General features: G+C 48.6%; 1 protein-coding gene across 9 annotated transcripts in view; it reads right to left on the bottom strand.

The window, feature by feature from the left end:
- The window catches only part of LOC142464108 (embryonic protein UVS.2-like), a 68,304-nt gene that overhangs the window by 32,881 nt on the left and 24,691 nt on the right, over positions 1-10,732 (bottom strand). For 8 of the 9 annotated variants that reach the window (XR_012787593.1, XR_012787590.1, XR_012787591.1 and 5 more), the window contains 6 exons: positions 9,980-10,114; positions 5,634-5,751; positions 5,283-5,461; positions 4,606-4,687; positions 2,736-2,863; positions 1,223-1,338 (listed from right to left, as the gene is read on the bottom strand). Coding sequence is in view for 2 of the 9 variants with exons in the window: in XM_075567266.1 (XP_075423381.1) it covers positions 1,223-1,338; positions 2,736-2,863; positions 4,606-4,687; positions 5,283-5,461; positions 5,634-5,751; positions 9,980-10,106 (750 nt within the window). In the remaining 7 variants the exon portion in view is untranslated. The remainder of the gene's footprint in view (positions 1-1,222; positions 1,339-2,735; positions 2,864-4,605; positions 4,688-5,282; positions 5,462-5,633; positions 5,752-9,979; positions 10,115-10,732) is intronic. The other variant, XR_012787596.1, reaches the window with a different exon arrangement.

Genomic DNA, 10,732 nt, shown 5'->3' with positions numbered 1-10,732 from the left:
TGTCATTAGCTTACTTGGAAAGATCCCAAGAAACCTAATTAAAAAGCTCACTTGTTTGTGTCCAGTGAATGTTTTTAACCGGATAGTTATTGATCTCCACTTTTAGTCATTAGGCAATAGGAAGACATCATACTTTACAAGGACAATACAAAAGCAGAGATAGAAAATATCCCAGTATACAGACAGGGGTACACAAATCCTATCACTGAAAAAATGAGGTATTAAAACTCTCAAAAAGTATTTGTTAACTTTGTAAATATTTAAAGTAAAACAAAAATAGAAATATGCAGTATTTAGACTTTTTTTCATAAAAAAAAGAACTACCTACATTGAATCTATTAAACATATCACAACTATTAGTTCCTTTTGGTTCTTTGTGATATTGCCCCTCCCCACTGTCAGGCTTCCCATGATCTTACATATGTAACCCTGTTTCCCCCTCCTCCCCCCTCCCAATCTCACATAGGGTCTATCTCGGGGACACTTGCTCTGGTTACTTCTTTGAGTGTGGTGCATACCTGCTGGTAACAAGGGGCCCTGAGTATCCCGCATGGTGTTATAGGGGAATGACAGGACAGACTTCTGGGGTCTTGCCCGAATCGTACTCGCAGGTGCAGCGCCTCCATCTCTTGCAGACCCCAGGTGTATGGGGAGAAGTCTCTGCAGGAGAATCTCTTTACCTTCTTCCCAATAGACTTCACTCTCAGGCCAGAAGTATAGTAAAACACAGGTCTCTTTATTCTCTCTGTATTCAGCACAGCAGTCAGATCTAAGCTTGTAGGGTGTCCACCCTCAGGATATCCCTGGACCTCACTCCCAGCCAAAGGGCACCAGGAGCAGTCCCAGCTCTTCCCTTACTCTCTGGTAGAGTAAGGGGAATAATTTCCCACTGCTCTCCTAAGGGAGGGCACACAGTGTACAGAGCCCTGCACACTGCACTCGGGTAGACCAGCCTCTCTCACGGTAGAGGCAACACTGTCTAAATACAAAAAGTGCAGTGCCTTAAATACAGATCCAGTAGGAATCACCCCTGTGCCTCTGATTGGACACGGCCTGATTACACTACCTTCTCTGACTCAATGCACTGGTATGAGTGGGGAAAACCCATGATTACTCCTGGTCCTATCCTTACAAGGCATTAACGCCAGGAGGAGGGCAGGCCCAAAGCCAATCAGGGCTACACATGTAATGAGTATTATCATGAAGGTCAGAACAGAATTACCATGCCAGACTGGATTCGGATCAGCCAGACACAGCTGCTTTCATTTCGATAGGGGGAATGATAATTGATGGAAGTCAGAATTCCCTTGGTACCAGTGAGCACAGAACGGCAGAGATCTGAAGGTAGAAAATAGGACTTGAAAGGGACGCCACCAGTAACAGATTCTGTGTGCCTTGTATGTTACAATTATCTTACAAGAAAAACAACTACAGTATGTTAAGTAACATACAATAGAAAAGGGTAAACGCCTTTACACTAACACTTTACACAACATCACATACAACTGGATTCTATCATGCATGTGTAGCCATGCTGTAAAATGGCTAACAGTCATCTCTCCTGCTGACAGCAAGGCCTGGTAAGTTATGGGCATGCCAGCAGTAATCATGGAGGTTTGCCCTCATACCCTGGTGAGGTGCCCTATGTATGGATGGGAGTGGTCACATGCTCTGAATCCATGGTTAGTGATGTCAGAGTTGTACCAGCCCCCAGAGGATACATAAGGCACAGCACTGCTCAAAAGTTAGGTTAGTGTGGTCTGCGTGTATTGGAGGTGTTGGAGGAAAGGTTAAGAAACAAGTCTGTGCTGAGACTTGAAAGGACAGTTCATGACACTGTGACCAGGGAGCTGGCACAGGGGATATCTCCCTAAAGGGGAGATAGGGAATCCACCAATTAAGGGAAGACATACCTTTCAAAGGGAAGTACGGTGAACATGGGAGGCTAAGAATACCCACTGTGAGGGGCAGCTGGCCCGCCGTACGTCAATAAAGATGCTCCTGTTAAAATATACCCTCGTGTGTAAGTGTGGAGTGATTACACAGAGGGGTGCACCACAGAGGAGTTCCTCACCAGGACCATCCACAAGCGGATGCTGGGATCCTGATGAGGTGGAGGCGCTGCACTGGATATAGGTAGGACTCAAGTACACTACCTCAGCTGCCTGTCTGGCGGGCAATCCCCTTACACCATCATGCGGGAGACTCAGGAGTCTTGTTGCCAACAGGTGCACCACCAGACACTACACTGTAATGGGGACTGGTTAGACCACAGGGGCCAATGTGAGATTTGGTGGGTCAGGCTAGGCCAGAAAATCCGTTACACATGGTAATAGATGTTTGGTGAATTTCTGTTGAACAGCCGATAGACTGACACACAGTGCCAAACAACACTACATGTAATGATGTAATGTGCAGGGCAGCTTATTATAATGTGTGATCCAACTGTGTTTTGTAAGGCCATTAAAGCAGTCCTTCCTGCTCACAATGGTTATACTGTATCTACTGTTCCTATCCCTATCTTGAATCACTATCTTTAGGTGCCTTACGATGTCTGCACAATAATTCCACGGTGAAGTCCTATGTATATGGTTATGTTGTTGGCCATATAAATTAGCAATATAATAATAATGGGAAATAATAACTGCATGTGATTTCTGTTTGCAAAAAACCCACAGCCATACTCTGCACCGCTCGTTTGAGTCACTTAAGATTCATCTCCTTTAGTCACTTACTGCAGTTGTAGAATTTGTTAAGTTTAGAGACATCCAGGGTGCTGACTCCGTATCTCTGTCCAATCTTTGCAGATGGGTCTGGTTTGGGAATAATAGTTTCTTTTCCAGGTGTGTTGGAACCATAATATCTGTTGGAATATAACAGTGATTCCACCAGATGACCCTACATTGTATTCTTATTTCTTTTTATTTCCCCTTTGCCATCACAAAATAAATGAAACATTCATTGCTGAATTTATACCACTGAGGTGGCTATTGGCTTTTAAAGTTGAGGATTTACCCCGTGAGAGTGGTAATATGTAGTAATGTGTATTGTCGCCTTTTCCTCTTTTCTTTCATTAAGGCGACATAGGATTGTGCTTTGGGTTACATTGGAAGAAGTGGCACAGGGACACTTCAGGTTGATGATGATTGTACCCAGGGCTGCCAGCAGAAATCATGGGGCCCGGGACAAATGAAAGGAGCAGCCCCCCCCCCAACCCATAGCGCACCCCTCCCCCCCAAACCCATAGCGCACCTACCACGCAAAAAATATATTTTAGCGTGCAACTTTTAGTTAACTGTTTTCTTATTGTGATACAGAAAAAAACATTACAATGCAACCTGTTTATTTTTATATTTTCAACAAAAGACATGTGCTTGTCTGCCTGGGTGGGTAAATGACGGTGGCTGGGTGACAGTGAATGATGGTGGCTGGGTGACAGTGAATGACGGTGGCTGGGTGACAGTGAATGACGGTGGGTGGGAGACAGTGAATGACGGTGGGTGGGAGACAGTGAATGACGGTGGGTGGGAGACAGTGAATGACGGTGGGTGGGAGACAGTGAATGACGGTGGGTGGGAGACAGTGAATGACGGTGGGTGGGAGACAGTGAATGACGGTGGGTGGGAGACAGTGAATGACGGTGGGTGGGTGACAGTGACTGGGTGGGTGATAGTGACTGGGTGGGTGAATGGGTGACTGGGTGAGTGAGTGACTGTGTAGGTGGGTGAATGAGTTGGGTGAGTGGGTGGGTGGGTGAGTGAGTGAGTGACTGGGTGGGTGAGTGAGTTAGTGACTGGGTGGGTGGTTGAGTGACTTGAGTGACTGGGTTGAGTAAGTGACTGGGTGAGTGACTGGGTGGGTGACTGGGTGGGTGAGTGAGTGACTGGGTGAGTGACTGACTGAGTAGATGACAGTGACAGTGGGTGGGTGGGTGACGGTGGATGGGTGACGGTGGGTGGGTTACTTACCTTGACCGGTGGGTGCTGCTTGCTTGCCGCCAGACACTTCCTCCTATTGTCCCCGATATCACCGGCAGCTGCCAAGGGCGGGAGGGGGGCTCGGGGTAGGGGGGCGCGGAAGGTGGGCGGCTGGGGAGGGGGGCGAGGCGGACAGGGGCAGTAGGCGCGCGAGGGGGAAGCTGAGTTGGCGCTTCCCCCCTCCGTATCAAGTTGGGAGAGGGGGGGGCTTGGTTGCGTGCACGGCGATTCCCCCTCCAGCCAACGTGGGCAGCGGGGAGGCTGGGTTGGCGCTTCCCCCTCCGTTCCACGTGGGGAGCGGGGGGGTGGGGGGGCTGGTTGCACACGGGGCCTGTCTTGGCGCTTCCCCCACGTCCCACGTGGGGAGCGGGGATGGGCTGGGTTGCGTGCGCGGGGCCTGTCTTGGCGCGTCCCACGTGGGAAGCGGGGGAACGGGGAGCGGGCCCACAGGCAGCAGGCAGGACACCCTGCTTGCCCTGCACAAGAATCGCCGCCATTAAAAAAAAAAAAACATTTTTAATTTAATTAACTGGCGCCCGGCGGAGCAGGGGGCAAGGGCCCCCCCTGACTCATGGGGCCTGGGACGCCAGTATCCTTTGTCCCCCCCTGTTGGTGGCCCTGATTGTACCTGCCGTAGTGCATCACTGAGGAATAGTCATACGGGAGGCCAAGGTTGTCGGAGTCTGTTTTGTTAAAGTTACCTAAGTCACCTGTAAGATGAGATAGGACATAGATAAGAATGTTTCTTTAAATCAGACGATGAGCCATCTATTGGTCTAAAAATGTATCACAACCTATAACAAATCTTTCTCCCTGACAGACATGCGACTAGAACTTGGAGATACTTTCTCCGGGATGAGTCTATAACATAATGGGTGAAATTCAAAGGCTGGTATAAATGAGAATGTAAACAATGTCAGTTTGCTACGGGCTGTGTAAGTCACCTCATTACATCCTCCTTTCTAATGCACTAGGCACCTTACAAAAAAACAGTAACAATTCTCATAATAATATTAATATACGATGGAAAGAATATCAATCTATGTCAAGCAGAATAAAGCTGATAAAAGCAATGCTATATTTGTAGGAACACTAAAGGAAAAGTCTGATCTTGGTAAATGAGTCATTAAGAAAAAGATGAATCCCCGTATTAATATATCTGTGGGAGATATTGTCCTGTCCTGTTCATGCAGACACAAAAGGAAATTGTCAGTTTCACATAATACTACTACAACTACTACTACTACTACTAATAATATGATAAAGAGTGCAGTGTGGGTCCAAAATTGTACAAATGTTCCTCACCTGGATTAAGGTATTGGTATATAATGTCTACGTATTTATCGCGGTCACTCCTGTTTTGTTCATGGTAGAAACCAAGGGAATGGAGAACCTCATGAAGGATGATTCCATTGGCCAAACAGCTCCCTCGTGCCAATGACACCATCTGGCCCCCTCCTGTCCTTCCAAGCATTGACCAGCAGCTAGAGGGGAGGCAATACGCAGCTTTTTAGTACAATCTAAGGTCAATCTTCCTGCCCTATTACAGTATGAACATTGATGAGATAAACAGCAAAAACAGTTCACATGTAATTAAGAGACTTCATAGGTCTTTAATGGTCAGGAACTGAAATATCATCAGTCATATAATCTTACCCCTTTCCTGAATTAAATTTGAGATAATCCTTTTCTGTTGTGCGGTCCACAAACTCAAGGCATGACAGCGTCATTAATTCTTTCAGAGCTGTTCTGATTACGACTTTGTCACTGTCAGCTGGAGGAATGAGAGATCCTGGTCATATTTAGCAAATTGTCAATTAAGGAAACAAAATGGTTGTTTATATTTTTCTCCCCCCTGCTATTAGATGATAGTAGCATTCTTGGTGCCAATGAAGTGAATATAGGTCCATAAGTAAATAGAAAGGCCACATTTGCTAAGCAGTGCTATGCCATTAGATACCTTCCAGAGCTGGAAGACGCCTTCTGGCCTATTCACTTGAAAGGCTACAAGGTGCTGCTTAGTAAATATGGGTCTTAACCTGGTTTGTGATATTATGCTTATATATTACCCCTGTGGCAGATGGCTGTCATAGAGAGATTTGATCACGCCAGAGCACCAGACTGTCGGTATCCAGAACACAGGGTCACCCGTATACTGAGTCTATCCAGACTCCGCCCGCTGGGCACGTGCCTCTGTCTTACTGACCACGAGGTATCTCGCTCCGGCTAAGGCAAAAAGGTGCCCTAAAGCATCCACTACCCTCCCTAGCCTCAGTTTTCCAGGATGGTAGCCTCACCACATAGCACCATTAGAGGGCCCACTACAAGAGCCACGCTCCTATACCCAGGATACTCCCCCCCCCCACCCAATCCTGGAAACACTGACCCAGACTACACCCTGGGAATCCTAGCCTGACTTTGTTAGGAGGGTAGCTACCACCCAGAACGACTAGGGGTCCCACCCTAAGAGCCACACTCCTGTGCCTGGGACCCAGATTACACAACCTTACTGTAACGATGCATGGAACACGCCCCCTGCAGCATGTTCCTTCCTTACCTGTTTACTTCTGATCGCCGCCCCCAAGCTGCGAGTCAAGATCCTGTGTATTTAAGGATTCTGAAGCAAGCAACGCCATCTTGCTTTCTGGCAAACCCTGCCCTCTTCCTCCTGACAGGAAGTAAGCCTCTCTTTGACTTTCTCTCTGCTATTAGTCTTTTGCTGCCTGCCCTGGTGCCTGCTCGTACTCATCGCATACTGTTCCTGCCTGGACTTCCTTGGGACCTTTACTTATCTCCTGTGGATTCCGGAAGACTGGGACAGTCACTCTTATACTACTGAGGTTAGTTTACCGTCGGGTAGTGTAGGTACCTGCTTAGTAGGGTTCACCTTGTCGTGGTAGCAGGCTTATAATTCTATGGCCAATGGATTAGACTAAGAACCCTTATGTTATGTTTAGTTTCGCTGCACCTTGCTGTTTCTGTCACTATGCCGTTAAGAAGTCTGGACATTCTCCAAGAAGCAATCCTTCTCTGGATGTTACCTTGTGCTCTGGACTCATGCCCATGTTCCATGTTCCTGGTTTCCGTTTCCAGACTCCCGTGCTGAAGCGTTGGCTTCCCGCAACCCCCGCGTTGGTGCCTGAGAGCGCGCGCACTCCCGCTCTGCTGTCAGAGCGTGCGCGCGCAGCTGGATCACTTGTGTCTCTGAGTAGGCATCGCACCTCCGGACGCATCGCGCATTCTCATGCGCACGGCGCAGTCACGTGACTACGTGCGCCGATCCCAAGCTGCGCGGCAACTTACTCCCTTCGTATCCCCTGCGGCTTCCCCACCTCGCTGACGGGTCCTTCCCTTTCTCCCCTGCGCTGGTGAGGAGAGCACAAGCGTGACACTTACCCTGATACCCGTATTGGTTCTGTGAACAAGGGGGCCTCTGTGAATGCAGAGGGTTCCCAGAACACGCAAAATAATTCTGCAATCCCTGCACCCAGATCACAATGATCCCAACCCAACCTCTATCACCATGGTGGTCTCTGGGGGCACTGGAATTTCCAATTTACCTAGAGAATTCCAGAGCTCTCAGCGAGCACCCAGCAAGTTACTGAATCACAAGGCACATACAGTAACAGCCCTAGCCTTAACTCACTAGGGGGTAGCACATGAGCAACTATCACAATACACAGTAGGTTACAAGTTACACAAACATGTGGGCTAACACTCAGTTACGACAATAGAGTGATTGAACAGGGGGTTAATCTAGTAGGTACAGTACACAAAAGATAACATACAGTCAGCATAAGTAAATTAAAGGGGAGGGTGTTATAAATGACAGCGTTTTACTTTGATACTAACAAGGAGTCAGTTTCACCTGAGGGAGCGGGAATCAATCTCTGGGAGGGTGCAGGGCAGTGAGGTAACTGTGCAGGGCAGTGAGGTAACTGTGCAGGCCGCAATGTTCCACAGAGGGATCACAGCATCTCAAATGTCTTCCCCCAGTCAGTCTCAACTGACAGGCTCAGCTCAAGGCCCTGCTCCAGGGCAATCATTTGGGAGCTGGCGGGGCTTGTCGCGGGCCAACTGGAAGGAGAGGGGCGGGACTTGTAGTGGGACAATCAGAGGGGCCAGATTCACAGACAAGACCTCTCTTCCTGGCACAAAAACACAGTCCCTGTGCAGGAAAAGGGGGAGGAGGGAGGAGGTAAGGGAGGTGCTGGGGTCTGGGATAGAGGTGCTGGGGTCTGAGAGAGAGTTGCTGGGGTCTGAGAGGGAGGTGCTGGGGTCTGAGAGGGAGGTACTGGGGTCTGAGAGGGAGATGCTGGGGTCTGGGAAGGGGGCTGGGGCAGTCCACTCCGTCACAACCCCATATATATATGTATATGTAGCCAGGCGTGAGGGCAGCTGCAGGGACGATCGCATTGCCGGGGCTCCCGGCGACATCAGTTACAGGGTGCCACCATGTTTTTCGTGTCCGCGCATGTGCGAGCCTCCATGTTAGGGTTGGCGTTAGGCTCGCGCATGCGCAGAACACACGCGGCAGCCATTTCAGGAGTACAGTTGTGCATGCTCAGTTGAGAGTAGCGACGGCCTTTACAAGTTCGCGCATGCGCAGTGGAGATCGCGCATGAGACCCCAATGCAAAAGAGGGCCATGGAGGACTACAACTCCCAGCAGCCTCAGGGGCTGGAGCCCAGCTGATGCCAGGGAGCCAATGGGACAGACAGTTTCCCCTGAAGGAGATATACATTGTTGCACTCTGCACAGGAAGAGGGAGTAGGAGCTGGGAGACAGATAGGGGAGGCTGTGTAGGTGCAGGGAGCAAGTGGCCCATGCACTAGGCCAGAAATCCCCTAGGCCCCAGCTAGGCTCTGAGACATAGTTTGAGTTTGTGGCTGCTGTAGGGAAGGCCCCTGCAGTTAGGGACTTTGCCCTTTAGCAGTGAGTTAAGTTCAGGAACACAGCTGCAGTGCTGCGCAGCCCTGATGGTTGTGGTCTGAGACCAGACCCCCCTAAGAAGATAGAGATTGCAGCAGAGCTGGATTCCCCCACCGAACAGCTCTTGCGTGGAGATCACGTCGCTGAGGAGATCGTGGATCGGCGGATCCTTTGCGATGATATCGGCGGGCCCAGGTGCTGGCGCACTGGGCAAGTATCGTAAATAAGTGCACCAACAAAGTACACACACATTGTGGGCAGCACTGTCACACACATCGGAGAGGTTGGGTGTGGGACTTTGGGATGCTGTGGACACGGTGTGGGGTACATGGTGAGGGGTTACAGCCCTGCTAGGTGCGTGGGCAGTTGTGCTAATAGTTAGGATAGAGTTATGGTATTTATAGAGTGATAAGAGTATTCATAATTTTCCAGTAAAGACCTTTGCTATTTTACATCATTGTGTGAGTAATGTGATTGTGTCCTGTGAGGGGCTGCTTCCACTCTGCTGGGATCCCTCACAGGTGGAGGCTCTGCACCATATAGTAAGTGGTAAGAGTAATTCACCCCAGACTCCCAGCGGCGGAGGCTTAGTCTCCTTTGAGCCAAAAGGTTAAGGGCAGCACCAGTAGCTATTTACAGCCACCCCCTTTATCTCACTTAGGGGTGGGGGTAACAGGGCTACATATATAATGGAAATAGCTGTGACAGTCCAGTTGCGATAGTGCAGAATAAATGAGTTCTTCAGTATTCGGTGATACCTTTTTTATTTGGACTAACAATTTATGTCATAGGACAAGCTTTCGAGAGTTCTCCTCTCTTCCTCAGGTCAGCAATACTGGTTTACAAAGGAATCTATGGCTAAAACAGAGGCTTGGAAAGCAGAAAAAACAGAGATTTAGATGAGGTGGGGGACAAAGGGATGTTTGAAGAAATTGGAAGGGTAATAAAACGGTGACAAGGAACAGCATGGAGGGGGATGGGGATGCTGTGGGGGGGACCGGAGGAGGTGGGGGTAGTTGTGGATAAGAATATTGGCAGAGAACATAGGCATATATACAGTATATACGTACTAAAATTGGTGGACAGCGTGTACGGGACGCTGACCTTCCCACTGCTGGATTTGGGCCACTTGCATTTTTTACACTTGGTGGCAGCACGCCCAGTATTCATGACAATATCTCCTTGATATATCTGCATTTTGCTACCTGTCGGGGCAGAAAAATCCTCCATATATAATCTGCATATTGGTGCTTTAGTGTTTGTTGTACCAGTAAAAAACCTTCCACATACTGTATAACATCAGGTTTCTTACAGAGTTTAAATAAGTGTTTCATGAATCCTCCCTGCTATTTGATGCAGCCTCAAAACCCAGTATTCCACTGAGAGGTGTGTGGGAAGTGGCAACTTTGAGTAGAATTGTATCTATTCTAAAGAAGGGGTGAAAGTATATATACAGCTCAACCCCGTTATAGAGCGATCCGCTAAAACGCGGATCCGCTTATAAAGCGGTCTGAGCATGGCTCCCGAATTAAAAACATCTCCAATTTTTTTTTGTTGCAAAATGGCCGCTGTGCGAGAACTTACCCGACATCTGCAGCTCTCTCATCTCTGAACCTCTCTCCTCTCTCCTGCCTTTCAGTAATGTGTACTAGAATTTAAGTTTGATAATAGAGTCCAATGACATCACACCAATCCTATGGTGCAGTGGTGAGAATCCCCAACAGTGTATGAAGGATTGTACGATTCCTCCATGTTATTCTAAAAGTGTGTGTCTGTGTGTGTGTCTGTGTGTGTGTTTTATGAAGCAGGAAGAGAGCAGCAGA

The sequence above is a fragment of the Ascaphus truei genome, chromosome 12 (genome assembly GCF_040206685.1).
Source record: "Ascaphus truei isolate aAscTru1 chromosome 12, aAscTru1.hap1, whole genome shotgun sequence".
Lineage (NCBI taxonomy): Eukaryota > Metazoa > Chordata > Amphibia > Anura > Ascaphidae > Ascaphus > Ascaphus truei.
This window is presented reverse-complemented; position numbering and strand designations above follow the sequence as displayed.